Source organism: Ictalurus furcatus, unplaced genomic scaffold, assembly GCF_023375685.1.
Source record: "Ictalurus furcatus strain D&B unplaced genomic scaffold, Billie_1.0 scf4, whole genome shotgun sequence".
In the NCBI taxonomy this organism is placed as follows: domain Eukaryota; kingdom Metazoa; phylum Chordata; class Actinopteri; order Siluriformes; family Ictaluridae; genus Ictalurus; species Ictalurus furcatus.
In genome coordinates this window covers 1,124,692-1,141,436 of record NW_026521053.1, presented here as the reverse complement: position 1 = coordinate 1,141,436, position 16,745 = coordinate 1,124,692, and the positions used below count along the sequence as shown (strand labels likewise).

The following is a 16,745-nucleotide window of genomic DNA, read 5'->3' as shown; positions in this document are numbered from 1 at the left end:
TACAGACATCTGTTGTGGGCGTCCTTGGCAGTTTTTCTGAGGATTTATATTGTTCTTATCGATATCGGAGTTATATCGTATCGACCGAAATTAAGCAATATATCGTGATATACATTTTGGCCATATCGTCCAGCCCTACATGAAGGATGACCATGACAGGGAGTTCTCCATTACCTGTCAGTGCAAATTTTCACCGTGCCTTCGTGTCCTGACCTGTTTCTGATTGAGAAAGTGTGGTGCATTATGAAGCGCAAAAGAGTGCAACCAAAGCACTGTATAGTTGCGCAGCTGAAGAAATCTATAACGGATGAATGGTAGAAAATCCCGCTTGTTAATAAAAGAAATGGTGATGTTACACAGTGTTAAACAACTTTTTAGGAGTTTGTTGCAGTCATCAGATTTGAAATGAGTGTGAATTCAATTTATTTTTTAAATATTCAAAGTACAACATCAAATAATGTGTTTTCAATATAGTACAGGGTGAATTGAATTTTCAAATGTCTCTTTGGTTTTGGGGTTTGTTTTGGTTTTTTTGCATTTTCCATATTGTCCCAGCCTATTTGGAATTGGGGTTATAGATAAAGAGAACCCAATTAAACTAATGAGACAAAAATATAATACTTCATCATTTATATATTGAGGGAAATGAACCAATATTACATATCTGTGAGTGGCAAAAGTATGTGAACCCTTGCTTTCAGGATATGGGGTGACCCCCTTGTGCAGCAATAACTGCAACTAAACAGTTCCGGTAACTGTTGATCAGTCCTGCACATCGGCTTGGAGGAAGTTTAGCTTCAACTCTGGGATGTTGGTGGGTTTCCTCACATGAACTGCTTCCTTCAGGTCCTTCCACAACATTTCTAGTGGATTAAGGTCAGGACTTTGACTTGAACATTCCAAAACATTCACTTAATTCATTCTACCAAAAATGGTTAAAGAAGAAAAGTGTGTTTAAGGTTGTTTTCTTGCTGCATGACCCACTTTCTCTTGAGATTCAGGCAAATTAACTGCTAATCTTCGAGGTTCTTACTCTATGGTTAGAAGTACAATATTTGTGCCACTCACAGATTTGTAATATTACATCATTTTCCTCAATAAATAATTGACCAAGTATAATATTTCACTCTGGTTTGTTTAATTGGGTTCTTGCCTACTTTTAGGACTTGTGTGAAAATCTGATGTTTTAGGTCATATTTATGCAGAAATATAGAAAACTTTCACATTTCAAGCACCACTGTATCTGGTGTGCAGTGGCTTTGGTATCATGTACGTGTTGGGAGAAACAGTCTTCTTAGATTCACTCAATTCTGAATGTTCACACTTTAACTGTTCTTTCCCCCCAGTTGTATAGTGAATATACTGCTTAATAGAATGATTAAAGATCTAGCAGCAAGGTCGTTTTCCCTATTTGGGGAAAACATTTATTATTAAAGTAGGGTTGAACGAAGTGCACTTGACTATTTATTGGAATTGTAACAAAATGTTAACTTTATCACTATTAGAAGTACTGATTTGTGGTCTTATCCTCATTACAGGCACGGATGCTGATCACAGAGGAGAGCCTGATGACCACGATCGTCCGCACACTCCATGATCACCTGAGACATCCAGACCAGCAGGGACGATTTCAGTTTGAACTCTACAGTGCACAAAAGGTCTTTAAATTCCGCAGGGTCCAGAGTCTTATAGAAGACCTCAAGTACGGCTGGGAAAAAAGCAGAATGTGTTACACTGTCTGTCAGAGAATATCATTATTAATGATAATTAATAGCTAATCATTCTCATTAAACTTTTTTTTTTTAAACTCGGATATGTCCTGATTAGCCGTCCAACAGAGTGGACCGACAAGCTCAGGGAGAAGTTTCTGGAAGGACTTGATGCTTTCTTGGAGCTGCTCAAGTGCATGCAGTGTGTTTGTGTGTTTGTATAAGCCATGTTAACTTGCAGTTATAGATGTAATAATCATGTGGGGTGCAATATAGCCATGTTCTTTAATATCAGTAGTATAATGTGTGTTGGGGATTTGTGATTTCTGCAGGGTATGGACCCAGTAGTACGCGACGTGGACCAAGACATAGAGATGGAACCATTGTGGGTGACAGCCTTCACATTGCAGATGAAGCTCACACACATTCTCAGTGATGCAAGAGTGGTGTGCCAGTGATGTGAGTACTAACACACTCACCAGTACTAGTATATTACAATATGTGCACACTCTACAGGAGTTCTGGTAGTGTGACCATAGCAGCAAATGCACATATTATTCCTGCACAAACTAAAACCAACAAGATCTGTCTGAAGATCACAGGACTTTTGTCTTTGTCATGTCTTTGAGGTGTATGGAAATGATTGGCTCTGAGTAGGGATTTCTTGAAGGTCAAAGTTCTACATGTGGTTGTAAATTTAAATCTATACATGGAAGCCTTCAAATAAGAAGGAAGTATTCGACGTGCAGGAAGTGGACAAAATAACTAACAGTACATGAAAAAGCATCTTGACAAGCACAGCTATTGTGTATGGGTGAATCATTGTGCCAGCTAACAGCATGCAGCCACTATAAAAATGGTCTGAAAATGATCCCTTAATGAGTTTTCAGAATTAACAGGCAACTGACAGAGCTCCAGTTCGGCTAAATAGTGGGTGTTGTAATTGCAGGTGCATCAGTCCCCAAAATTGGCTTGATGCGTTAGTCGGTGTTCCCGGTGTTACATGGTGTCCGGCCACACAGCGATTACATCACTTGCCCGCTGCGGCATTGCCCCTACTGTCATTTTGCTTTTTTCTAGTAATAAAAATCATTTAGTTCAGTTAGGACGCTGCAATTAAAAACTGAGCGCGTTTGCTCAATTCATCATGAGCCGAAGGGTCAGAGTCGCAGCACAGATCAGATTTCATTCATCACTTGACGAGATTGAGGCGAGCTCACTGGTGATGGGATGGCGAAAGATTTGGTTTCAAAAGTTCTATGTTTAATATAAGCGAGACCTGAAAGGGAGCTGCAAATGGCCTCAGTGCTTTTGGTGCTCACAGTACAGTTGGACTCGAAAGTGGACCCAGTTCTGTTTCTGGAAATTTTAGTGTTGATGAGATCTCTGATCACTTGGTGTTCACACTAACTCTTTTCCCATAGTTTAATAGTGACTATGCCATTCAAGATGGTTGCTTTACATGATACAGTCATTTGGCTGAAATGCTATGATTTGGCTGAAACACAGAGCAGTCAAAGCAGATTTAAAGTGAAATACCAGAAGCATTTTTGATGCTCAACCATCAAAATCAGTTTATGCTTCATGCCATAGTGCTACTGGTTGATGTGGCTGGTTGGGGTAAACAAAATGCATGCATACACTACATATATTACCTACTTACTGTATACTGATTTATACTGTAACTATTGTTCCAGTCACTGACAGTTCTGTTAATACTGATGCCTAACAACTTAAGCTCTATAAAATTATTGCTATTACTACAGTGGCTCTATTAGTTAATGTCATGTTGCTAACGAAAATGCTGACATTATTGTAGGACCACATGATCCCAAAGTAAAACATCTGAGTTGTTTTTCTGTTAGGTAACGGAAAACTGTAGCTATACATGTACAGCAACTCTCAGGTTCTTTATCTACTGTATGAAGCAAACGTGAAGCAGACCGAGACTACTTTGTTTTCACAATGCACAAATCAATCAAAACCACAGAAGGTGGTCTGAGTACGATTCATTTGTGGGTCCTTTTAGGGGGGTCTGAGATCACTTGAATGTTCACATATATACCTTATATAGGCCCGAGACCGCTTTGAGTGCTCAAATGAACTAGGTGTATAAATGCCGTTAATGTTTCAAAATCAAGGAAGAGTATATCAAACATGGACAAAAGGGTTCAGCAAAGAGGAACAGTGGTCGCAAGTCAAAGCTACTGACGAAGCTATTGTCAGTAGCTATGGACGAACATAGTAAAGCTATTAAATGAACATGTCCATGAACTAGTCTCAGCAAATCTGTGCATTATGAGCTTTGCAAAACCAGGGCTGCCATTCAGAAACCTTTTGCATCAAATGTCAATGCATGAAGAATCATAACCTGGTGTAAAGAACCCGAAACTTAGACTCATGAGAAATTGGAAATAATTGTTCAAGACCAGATGAAATGTATGCTACAAACACTTCTTCATGATGATAATCCCATGTCACATGATTGTACTACCCTTGTATAAAACTGGTTTGGTGAACACTAACACAGTGGTCTCCTAAATCACCAGGTTTAAACATCATTGACCCTTTTATGGGAGTATCTGGAATGCAGACTCAGTAGATGTCCGTCTCCTTTATCTCTTAACGAACGGAGGGGTTTTCCTGGTGAAGAATGAAGAACATCCCAACACAATGCACTCAGGACTTGCGTGACGGCATTCCAAGAATTTTTCAAGCTGTTCTGTAGTCAAAGGGCTGCATGTAATCCTTATTAGGTCCTTAAATATTGTACCGATTAATATCGTTACAAGTTTCTTTTTTTGTCGACACCCTGTATGTGTGCATGTATGTTGTAGCCTGAAGTGATTTCTGACAAGATTTCTAGGTCATATGTAAATATTTATTATATTTATTGCTGGCTGCCTCACCTACGCTAACCTGAATTTCTGAGAGGATATAACGGCAATTTATAATAGCTGCCTTGAGCTAACAGAACAGGAGATCTGAATGCAGTCATAAAACTACTTTTCAGTGGCCAGGTACCTACTCCAACATCTGATGTGTGCATGACCTTGAGTTTATCAATCAAAGATGCACCCTGCAATTTGCCTTTTGCATAAGGACTGTCCATGCTGAGCCTGTTATGTGCTATATATTTGCAGGAGTGGGTGCTAATTGAAGCCTATAAGAAGTGCCTAACAGTTCTGACTCACTGCCACAGCGGTTTTACTGATGGAGAACAACCCATCACTCTTAGTATGTGTGGACACTCAGTGGACACCATCCACTACTGTGTCTCACAACAGAAAGTCAGCATTCACCTACCGGTGTCTAGATTGCCTGCAGGTAGGAGACCGAATGTACCAAGTTTATCAAAAGTGTGTACTATCAGTGTTTCTTGAAATTGAGGATTTTAAACTTAATTTCTGCTTTTTATTTATTTACTTATTTTATTTTATTTTATTTTATTTTATTTTATTAAGGACTTCATGCTCTCCTTAGCAAGACAGAAGTGACTTGCAGTTTACAGGTATGTATGTTGGTGGTGGTTGGTGTATGTGAGAATATTTGTACCAACAAATGTGGTGTGTCCTTTTCCACAGTGTGTACTGAGCCCCCCGATGGTGATTGAGCACCCACTTTGCTGCCTGGTTCTCTGTGCACAGGTGCATGCTGGGATGTGGACGAGAAATGAAACATTATCCAATCAGGTATGCTGTAACAAATGAAATATTTTTAAATGTGTTTGTATTGTTTAGCACTATAAAATGCAAAACTATAAACAACCCCCCCCCTTTTTTAAATTATATATATATATATATATATATATATATATATAAGATAACGTATAACATACGTTAACGTTGATCTTAGATTTTTTATACAGTGTTTTAATCATGTTAATAAACTTCTCCGGAAGCCGTAATGGTCCATCACACACCATAAATATTCTCGCGATATTAGATCGAATGCTTTTTTTTTGGTCCAAGCCCACAATAAAGAAATTTTTATCCATAAGTTCTCTTGCTGTTCCCAAATTATCCCACATGTAGCTGCCTTTAATCGCACACATCTGCTCGATCTCTATTATTTTATTTAGCGTGTCATTCATCTGGTTTACGATTATTTTAGTGATGATTTTATAGTCAAAATTCATTAAACTTAGGGTGAAGTCAGCTAAAATGGGCCATCGTGTAAAATGGGCCAGATAAGGTTGGAGCCTCATAGCCTTTTAAGTTTTTACAGCCAATCAAAATAACGGATCTTACATTGTTTCAACAACACTATTTGACAATAGTTTTGATTGGTCTAAGGTTCTTAAAGTGGGCGGGGCAGAGTGTTATATGAAGCATGTCAGAGAAATTGTATGGTAAGTGATCATGGCATAGTAAATTTCATTCATCATTAATAAGGGTGATAAAGCAATTATAAGTACGCTTACCAATGAAGCAAAAGCTCTATGAACAATGTTTTGACAGACTCTGTCAAATACAATGTTTAAATTTAAAAAGAAACTTTGATTTTTGTGAAAAGTCATTTTAGGTAGTGGCCCATTTTAGCTTAACCAGCTAGGTAAAATGGGCCAGAGTTTTCAGCTAAAATGGGCCGCATACACACACACTCTTACACAGAAATTATACAGAAATTGAGGGTGAAAAATGGTTCATAGGCCTAGATATACATCAGTACAAAATCTTTCTAAATATTGTGCATTTCAGACAGTATGGCAGGAGGACAGGCAAAGAAAGGAAAAAGAGAGAGAAGAAGAGAGAAGAGAAAGGGAAAGGAAGATGTCAGTACAACCAGTGGAGAGAGGACAGAATGAGGCGGGCCATTAATGAATACCAGGAGATAGTTGAGAGAGGACAAACAGTAAATGTTCACTCTTTAGCAAGGGCTTGGAACATTCCAAAGATGACTTTGCATAGGCGCATTAGTGGCAAAGTGGCTTTGGCTCTGCATCTGGGAGAAACAGTACCTGCCAGTGGACTCTGAGAAAGAACTGGCCAGTCTTATCAAACTCCTCTCTAAAAGAGGCTTTCCCCCTTACCAAAAGAGATGTCCAGGGAATTGCATTTAATTACGCAAAGACCAGTAATATCAAAGGCTTCTCTGAAGTAAAAGGCACTGCTGGGTATTACTGGTTTTGAAATTTTTAAAACAGAATCCAGACCTCAGCATCAGGACACCAGAGGCCCTTTCAGCAGCAAGAGCAGCAGGGCTGAACCCTGGTGTGGTAGGAAAGTGGTTTCCACAGTATGAAGACCTGCTGGAGGAACTTGCAATCAGAGACGTTCCATCACATCTTTGGAATTGTGATGTATTTGTCCTGCAAGACCAGTTTTCCTCTACCCGTGTGGTTGGGGAGGTGGGTAAACCCTGTGTAGAGGTTACTGCTGGGGAGAAACGAGAGACCACAACAGTCCTTCAGCATTCAATGCAGCGGGAACATTTAGGGTGTGCTGCTGTCAGTGCAACTCATTGTACCACGAGAGCTGTGGAGAAGATGTGCTTTCTATTAAATTAAATATATTTACGGTGTTGCTGCTATGGCACACTCAACACAATAGTGTCAATTTACTGTTAAAATGTGTAGTTATCTTTTTATATTGGCCCATTTTAACTGAACAGCTGGCCCAATTTGCCTGAACATTGTGTTGTGGCTCAAGAGGATACATGCCGATACGCTAACCCTCATAATTTTAATATATATATATATATATATATATATATATATATATATATATATATATATATATATAGAAGAGACCCATGCTAATTTATAAAAATATCATATGTATAGCTTATTTGATGGTATTATAAACCATTTACCAAAAAGTGGCCCATTTTAGCTGACTTCACCCTATTGGTCTCCAGTCATCAAGTTCGGTCGGGTCTCCTTTTTTATATATTAATGAAATTACACAACGGTAAAACAGTTCATTTAAAGTTCCCTCCTGTAGTCCTTCATTATATAAATCAGTTAAGAGATCAGCGATGTCTCTCTTACACACTTTATAAAATTTAGTGTGTCAGGTCCCGGGCTTTTCCCCTCGTTTAACTGCAGAATTGCTAATACATCCTCTTCCTTAATGGGGTTTTCTAAATGTTGTGTGTCTATATTTCTTAATGGTGAGCACGTCGTTAAAAAATCTGTTTTTTTCCCCCCTCTATGTTTATTTTACTTGAGGCTGCTTGACATCTTTTTCTTATATCTCTTATCTTTCTCGTTATCAACAATATTGCCCAAATTGTCTCTAATACCTGTAATAGTTCTATCAGCTCTCCGGCTCTTTAGCTCTTTTATAACTTTTTGTGGTTTCCTGTATAGTTTGTGTCAATATCCACCTGTAATTGCACGTTTAAAAACCATTCGTCATTTAATTGCGTTAGTTCCGATTTTATTTTATGTAAACAATCGTCATCGTCTATACATCTGTCTCTTAATAGACCTTGCCTTTCTCCATCATTAACCCTAATTGGGCCTGTCCACAAACCAAACATGCTGATTGTAATTTAATAATTGATGAGCTAGCAAAGAAAGCTGCAGTGGAAGGAATAACATTTTCAGGTGTCACAGGGCTAAAATCAATTGCAGCCTTTACATTAGAGAACCGGTAGGCCTGAAAAGCACTCAGAGTGACCCTTCAGTGACAGAAGCAATCGGACCGAAGAGCAACGGACAAACTATTGTAGACGGTCTGTTTGCCAAGCATGATGCACAGCTAATCATACATGACAACATGTTACTGTACAGATGTGGTGACACTCCAGTGTTGATTCCACCTGTAAGATTGCAGCATGATATTTTGTATCATATCCACAATCAGCAGAAATCAAAGGAACAATTTATCTGGGTCTCAGAAATATGTGTATAATACCACCTAAAGTGACATTCACACAGTTATAGCATGGGAGCAGCAGTGGGACATCAAGAACCATCCCTGAACAAAAGGGCTACGTGACTGTAATTAACATTCAGAAAGACATTTGTCTCGATAATCCTTTCACCTCACCATTTGGGGTCACACCTGTAACATCCGTACTGTGAGAACAGAAAGTGATCGAATCAAAAGCTATCCTTAATTTACATTACATACAGAAAACCTGGTTTGAAACAGTATAAATGTCTGTGTTCATATTATTCGGGGTTCACTTTGACTCCCAAAGTGCTTCATGTACTTTGTCACTGCCACGCTGTAATAAAGTTATTCTTCTTTGAGATCTTCGACATCCACTTATTTTTTTTCGTACAGAATGCATCACTAGGAAGTTAAGGTAAGACTCATTCGCTATACCCTGCACGAAATGGACGGAAAATTTAGAAATTCTCCCACATCACAATGTGTTTTGCCACATTATCCAATCGTTGCAAAAGAACACAATAGGCCAATTCATTTTAAATACTTTTTGGGTTTAACAAATATATATTTTGAACAAGAATCTTATCACCAGCCTATTTGCTATTTCAATGGAGTGTGTGACCATAGTCAGGAGGTCAATAACATTTAACAGCGTCTACTGGTAAGGTGTATCGTAGATGGACATAACCCCGCTAGCCTTTCTATTTGGCAGTGGAACATTGGATGGCAAACATGAAACGCTAGTCCTTTTAATAAACACGGAACACTTCTAAATGATAATGTTTCAAAAAAACTTACATTTATTCTATACGTCCTTCATCCAACACCAAATGTCAAGGCACCAAGCCAACTTCTCTTCCTCATCTTACTAGGCCCATCAATGGGAATTTAGTTGACTTCCCATAAACCGAGATGCAGAACAACTGAAGGCAATGACTGCACGTGCAGGAAAAGAACAAAGGAATAGCCAAAAGTCCTTTTCAGGACTGGGACAAGTGTCGTGCTTGTACATGTAATGACCAATCATGTGATCAGTGAAGAACTTTCTTTAGCCCTCTATATGTTGTGTGAAATTGTTTAAACTCCTCGGCACCGAACTGGTGAAGGAACTTGAAATCCACGTTCTCTGCTTCCACACTTTCTGCCTTTCCACCATGTTGATGGCATATTTCGGAGTAATACACTGCATAATACTTCTTGGGTGTGAATGTCTTGTCCTCTTGAATCTTGCCCTGAAACAACAAAAGTAAGAAATTCCAGAGTTCGTTCAGTATCAAATTGGGCAAATGCTTCCTATTTTTTCTTCAGCTGCAATCACATGTTCCTCAAGTCTGTAGAAGTTCAGTACCATCATTTTTTGTGGTGCCCCTGAATAAATTATGTGAATCTGCATCAACTGACCAACAAAGCAATACTAACGTGACTGGAATTTGTACTTTTTGGGTTTCTATCAATTAAGCAGAATGTAGATATAAATTTCCCCAAAGAGGAAATTTGTTTCTACCATGGGTGCATAAAAAACAAACAACACCACCATAATAAATGGTTAATAAATAATTATAATGGTCAGAAGATAGAAGTGGAAGCCTTTATTTGTCAATTATACATTACAGCACAGTGAAATTCTCTTCTTCGCATATCCCAGCTTGTTAGGAAGTTGGGGTCAGAGTACAGGATCAGCCGTGATTCGGTGACCCTGGAGCAGAGAGGGTTAAGGGCCTTGCTCAAGGCCTCAACAGTGGCAGCACTGGGGCTTGAACCATCGACCTTCTGAGTCATACAGAGCATTAACCGTTGAGCCACTACTGCCCACCATGTATTATTTTTATGTCAAAATAATACAATAAACAGTGATAACGCTGATGAGCTCTGTTTGTGTAAAATACCCAAAACTTACCTCTGTTTTAGGTGGCGTTGTGTGTTGTGCTGGATGCAGCATGACTGCCCTCCCGTGGCCAAACTCGGGAACGGCAATTTCCCAGAAGCGGTATTCTGTAATTTAGCTTTTAATAATGGTGTTTATATGTTTGTAAACACCATTATTAAATATCTCTCTCCTTTCCCCCCTTTATGATAATTATTGATGAAACACATATTTCATTCAGGGGGCACAGTGGAAAGTGCTTAGCACGTTCACCTCACACCTACAGGACTGTTGGTTTGATTCTCCCCTGCATGTTCTCCGCATGCTTTGTTTCCTCCACGTACTCCGGGAGCTCACGGGGTCACAGGTCACAGCCTGGAGCTCCCCGTGACCTGTGTAGAATAAGCGGTACAGAGAATGGATGGATGGAGATTTCATCCATTGCTCTGGATGGATCTTTACTGCCATCAAGTGGCCCAGTTTAGGAAGTGCATGTTTCTATGTTTTTTTTAGAGCAGCGTTTCCCTCCGTTTTTTCAGTCACGGCACCCTTTGAATATTTTCAAAAAATTTGTGCACCCTACACAAACACTGATGCTAGACAGCGTTAAGCCTGGTTTATACTCAACATGTCCAGCAAAAATGACATCATTGCGGAATGTGCGGTCGAGCGTGTTGAGTGTGCGAGGCTTCATTTCTCATGGCGGTCTGCACGGCGCCGGATCCGGAAATGAATGACTTGGAGGCGACTCTTGCCGGAAAGTACGATTGTACAGGTATCTCTATGATCCATCCATGCGGGACCATAGAGAGAGCCAGATGGCACAAAATTCATGGAAAGGTTTTTAAAATAGTGATTTGGATTTGCTTTGTACATACTGCTGAGATGATAAAGCCAAAGCTGAAAGTTTTTCGGGGTGCACCATGTTTTCATTCATCAGTATCTTCACAAATAAACACAGTCACTACACTACACCATCAGACACAGTGATTACACCTCATTCTGCTGTCTTTATACACACAGACCTTTACACTGATGGTGAACATACAGAGTGATCATTCTGTAATATCTTTCTTTTGTCTCTATACATAAAGAGACGTTTACACTGATGGTGAACATCCAGAGTGATCATTCTGTAATATCTTTCTTTTGTCTCTATACATAAAGAGACGTTTACACTGATGGTGAACATCCAGAGTGATCATTCTGTAATATATTTTGTCTCTGTACATAAAGAGACATTTACACTGATGGTGAACATACAGAGTGATCATTCTGTAATATCTTTCATTTATCTCTATACATAAAGAGACATTTACACTGATGGTGAACATACAGAGTGATCATTCTGTAATATCTTTTATCTCTATAAATAAAGAGACGTTTACACTGATGGGAGAATATAATAATCACCTGGTTTTGTAAATGTGAGAAATGACATCTGCAGGAAGCTCCACTTTTTGCTGATGTCTACAGTAATTGCTAACATTTACAAAATGAGCCTACAATAAATAATAAGTCTATTTAATGAAAGTGAAGGTCCATATTTAATAAAAATCTTAATGGAATGAATAAAATAAATTGAGGTTGTTTAGTTTAGTTTTAAAGATGTTCTCATATTTATAGCTGTGTTTTGTTGTAATGTGACAAGTGATAATCTCAAGGTTTATTGGGTTTTATATGATTATTATTATTATTTTATATATAATTTATTATTATTATTGTTATGGGTGTGTATCTGTCTTATTATTTCTGTGTCTGTGTTATTATTTCAGACATCAGATATTTCTCATCTATATTAAATGTTTTCTACACATTTGATCATTTTAGAAAATGTCTGAAGGATTTTTACACGCACCCCTGCTCTCATCAGACAGAACCTCGATTGGGAAACACTGGGTTAGTTACTCGTCTGACCAATGTGTTTAACTTACTCTCCATCATCACTTTTATTCTGAGTAACATTCATTATTCACACAAAAACTACTTACACACCAATCCTCACTAATATCAGGATACTCGCTCTCATTAAGGGAAAACCAGAAAAAATACATTCCTGCAGATATTTAAGTAAACTTACTCAGCGTATGAGTTCTGCTTCTTTATCTAATGATCTGCTGAGTGTTTCTACTTCCTGTTATTTTATTTTAGTTTATATATTTGTATAGAGCTCTGACAGTTGTTCGTGCACAGCTGAATGAAGTCACGAGATAATAAATGAAGGTAATGAAATGATAATGTGTGTGATGTAGATTTTACCAGACTGTTAATTCTGTTCTCTGTATTTGCAGCGTTTTCAGGCTTATACTTTCAGTATTTACAGGCCTGTGCTCGATGGATCAGAAAGCTGTCTGATAACAAACCATAGCTGTGTGTGTGTGTGTGTGTTTGTTACCCTACCTCACTGCCCCTCCCCCTCTGCAGAATAAAGGGTTAGGAAGTGAAAGTGAAAGTCAGCCTCCATTTTGTGTGGAGGGGAAAATACAGCATTTCAGGAGTAAAAACACAGTGAGTATCTACATCTAAAGCTATAATATATAAACACACTGAGTGTACACTAGATGCAGAAGAGTTTTGTGGGTTTGTACTGAAGTTTGAATGTACACAGGTTGTTTTATGACTTGATACAGAGACTATTTCCTGTAAGTGAACTCTGTGCTGATACAGGGTTTGATTTAACACACCGATGTTGGAGTGAAGTAAACGTGTGTCCTGCTGTAATCTGGAGAAGGAGACATGACCTCCAACATGAGTGTGTCTGGAGAACAGGACTTAAACAAAGACGAGAGGTGAGTTACTTTTCCATTCACCAGCAATAAACACACACCGTCTCATGGAACAGATCTGTATCTCTAAACACTCACTAGTTAACAGAGGAACTAGACTTTGGTTTAAGGTGTTTAATAGCAGTGAATATATCACTGATCTGATCTAAGAACAGTTTAGAGAAATCATTCACTGAGGGAAGAGTAAAAAGGACTGTGTAATGTGGAGGAGAAGAGCAGCGTAGCTTTGAGTCAGTGAACTCTACAGGCTTTAAGACCCAGCTGAGTCAGTTATCTGTGACTGGGACTCCTGACATCAGTGTAATTCCTGAGGTATGGGGCGTGTCTCCTGTTTGAATAAGTGTGCAGACTGGAGCTGAATTAAAAAGATGGAATTATTGGTGTTTAATGATGGACACATTGTGTAACAGTGCTGAGACAGCAGAGTATTAATTATTGCTGATATTTCTGTTTAATTCTAGAATGATGGAGGGAAAGAGATCAGACTCACCAGAACCCAGCTGTGTGTCCATGAAGAGTGACGCGTCAATGGATCATCCAATTACCTTCAGAGACGGAGCCAGTTCTCCTGATGTGAGGTCAGTACAGTGAGGTGTTTTACAGCAGTGTTCCACCTGATCAAACTCACTGGTCTCATTCTGAAGCCCTTCATGATCTTTATCAGGTGTTGAAGCAGTAAAACACTAAACTGTGCAGTGCTGCAGCTCTCGGACTGGCGGTGAGGAAAACTGCTTTAAGAGTTCAGTTCAGTCTGCAGTCCCTGAGCTGGAGGGTCTGTGGTGCTACACAACAACATTTACACCTGGGACATTAATGACTAGATCACTATTTTATTCATGAACATGTTAGTGTCAGTGAGAAATCCTGAAATCAGTGTATTGTGTTAAGAGGATAGTGTTAAATATCTGTCTCTGTATGTATTAGTGTGTGTTGTGCAGCTATGAATACATATAGTCTATATCACATCATGTGTTTTATTTCTTCACAGACCACAACAGAAGAAATCAAACCTCAGCAGAAATCAGTTGGACTCCATATTCAAGGTGTGTGTCTTTTTAATGTGTGTAACTGGTGTGTGAGCAGGTTGCAGGTTTTTTATTTAAGATCATGACAGTTTACAGGTTTATTGATGTGCAGCAGCATTATGGGTAATCAGGCAGAATTTCAGCTGTAACTGTGGGAATACAAAGAGACTTTTATTCTTTTCATAAAATAAAAGCATCTCTCAGTGTGTAACATTATAATATTTAGATGTGTTCCTGTGTGTTTCTAACCAGGAGCTGGAACACAAAGTCATCACCCTGATAAAGAATGAGCTGAAGAGGTTTAGGAAGCTCCTGAGTCCAGATTACCCAGCATGCACTGAGAGGGAGGTGGAGGATGAGGAGGATCTGCACAGTGTCGGAGACGGAGCGCTGAAGATCACACTGCACGTCCTGAAGAACATGAACCACACAGATCTCGCTAACACACTGCACAACAGTAAGAGCTCTGAGTCATGGCTTTATTCCGTCAGGTTCACTTTAGAGAGAGGAAATAGTTTTAGATAGGAACACTTTTAGTTTGAAGTTTGAGTTTAGTATCATGTTCATCTGCTGCTTTTCTGTTCTGTTCGTGGTCCAGCTTGTGGTGACTCTGTACAATGGTCCTGTTCCTTCAGGAATATTTACTACATGAATCAGGAATGAACAGCAGCATTTGAATTTTACATTTAATCCTGTGTTCAGTGATTTTACATTAAAACATCTTATTACTTTGTTTATTAGAGTCTGTGGCCTCTGTGTATCAGACAAAGCTGAAATCCAGCCTGAGAGAGAAGTTTAAAAGAATTAATGAAGGAATCTCACAGCATGGAAGCTCAGCACTTCTGAATGAGATCTACACAGAGCTCTACATCACAGAGGGTTGGAGTGGAGACGTCAATAATGAACATGAGGTGAGACAGATTGAGACAGCGTCCAGGAGACCAGCAACACAGGAGACACCCATCAAATGTAATGATCTCTTTAAAGACAAGTCCATCAGAAGTGTGCTGACTAAAGGAGTTGCTGGAATTGGAAAAACAGTCTCTGTGCAGAAGTTCATTCTGGACTGGGCTGAAGGAAAAGCAAATCAGGACGTCACCTTCATGTTTCCACTTCCCTTTAGAGAGCTGAATCTGATGAAGCAGAAACATCTCAGTCTGATGGATCTTCTTCATCACTTTTTCCCTGAAATAAGAAAACTAGAAGTAATAGACTCCTACAAAGTGGTGTTGATCTTTGATGGTCTGGATGAGTGTCGACTTCCTCTAAATTTCCAGAAGAATGAGAGATTGTGTGATGGGACAGAGTCAGCCTCAGTGGATGTGCTGCTGACGAACCTCATCAAGGGGAATCTGCTTCCCTCTGCTCTCCTCTGGATAACTTCTCGACCAGGAGCAGCCAATCAGATCCCTCCTGAGTGTGTAGACCAGGTAACAGAGGTACGAGGGTTCAGTGATCCTCAGAAAGAGGAGTACTTCAGGAAGAGGATCAGTGATCGGAGCCTGGCCGATAAAATCATCTCACACATGAAGTCTTCAAGAAGCCTCTACATCATGTGCCACATCCCAGTCTTCTGCTGGATCTCAGCCACTGTTCTAGAGAGAATGTTGCATGAAGCAGAGAGTGGAGAGATCCCCAAGACTCTGACTCAAATGTTCACACACTTCCTGATCTTTCAGATCAAACACAAGGACCAAAAGTACCATCAGAAATGTGACCCTGATCCTCAGCAGACCAGAGAGAGTATCCTGGCACTGGGAAAACTGGCTTTCCAACAGCTGGAGAAAGGAAACCTGATCTTCTATGAGGAAGACCTGAGAGAGTGTGGCATTGATGTGAGAGAAGTGTCAGTGTACTCAGGAGTGTGTACCCAAATCTTCAGAGAGGAGTTTGGGCTTCACCTGGGGAAGGTGTTCAGCTTTGTACATCTGAGTGTTCAGGAGTTTCTGGCTGCTTTATACACATTTCTCTCCTTCATCAGCAGAAATGTAACAGAACAACCAACCACTGATCTGTCTGATCTTCTCAACAAGTCAGACATGTCTGATCTCCTCAGGACTGCAGTGGACAAGGCCTTACAGAGTGAGAACGGACACCTGGACCTGTTCCTCCGCTTCCTTCTGGGTGTCTCACTGGAGTCCAATCAGACTCTCTTACGAGGCTTAATGCCACAGACAGGAAGCAGCTCTCACAGCACACAGGAAACAGTCGAGTACATCAAGGAGAAGATCAGGGAGAATCCATCTCCAGAGAAATCCATCAATCTGTTCCACTGTCTGAATGAACTGAATGATCATTCTCTAGTGCAGGAAGTACAGACTTACCTGAACAGAGGAGGTGACAGTCGTCTCAGTGGAACCAGACTCTCTCCTGCTCAGTGGTCAGCTCTGGTGTTTGTGTTACTGAACTCAGATCAGGAGCTGGATGAGTTCGATTTGTGGAAATATGACCCATCAGAGGAATGTCTTCTGAAGCTGCTGCCAGTGGTCAAAGCCTCCAGAAGAGCTGAGTGAGTA

General features: G+C 39.7%; 1 protein-coding gene and 1 long non-coding RNA gene across 4 annotated transcripts in view; both read left to right on the top strand.

The window, feature by feature from the left end:
* The first annotated feature begins 1,695 nt into the window (after positions 1-1,695).
* LOC128604869 (uncharacterized) lies at positions 1,696-5,848 on the top strand. Its single transcript, XR_008385346.1, has 3 exons — positions 1,696-1,911; positions 2,042-2,168; positions 4,853-5,848. It is a non-coding gene; the product is annotated as an uncharacterized LOC128604869 (long non-coding RNA).
* A 6,776-nt stretch (positions 5,849-12,624) lies between these two features.
* The window catches only part of LOC128604858 (NACHT, LRR and PYD domains-containing protein 3-like), a 440,358-nt gene continuing 436,237 nt past the window's right edge, over positions 12,625-16,745 (top strand). For 2 of the 3 annotated variants that reach the window (XM_053619920.1, XM_053619923.1), the window contains exons 1-7: positions 12,625-12,641; positions 12,843-12,926; positions 13,086-13,207; positions 13,666-13,782; positions 14,193-14,247; positions 14,482-14,686; positions 14,971-16,738. In XM_053619920.1, coding sequence (XP_053475895.1) covers positions 13,155-13,207; positions 13,666-13,782; positions 14,193-14,247; positions 14,482-14,686; positions 14,971-16,738 — 2,198 coding nt within the window. In that variant the 5' untranslated portion in view covers positions 12,625-12,641; positions 12,843-12,926; positions 13,086-13,154. Of the gene's footprint in view, positions 12,642-12,842; positions 12,927-13,048; positions 13,208-13,665; positions 13,783-14,192; positions 14,248-14,481; positions 14,687-14,970; positions 16,739-16,745 lie in introns of those variants that run through there. The other variant, XM_053619919.1, reaches the window with a different exon arrangement.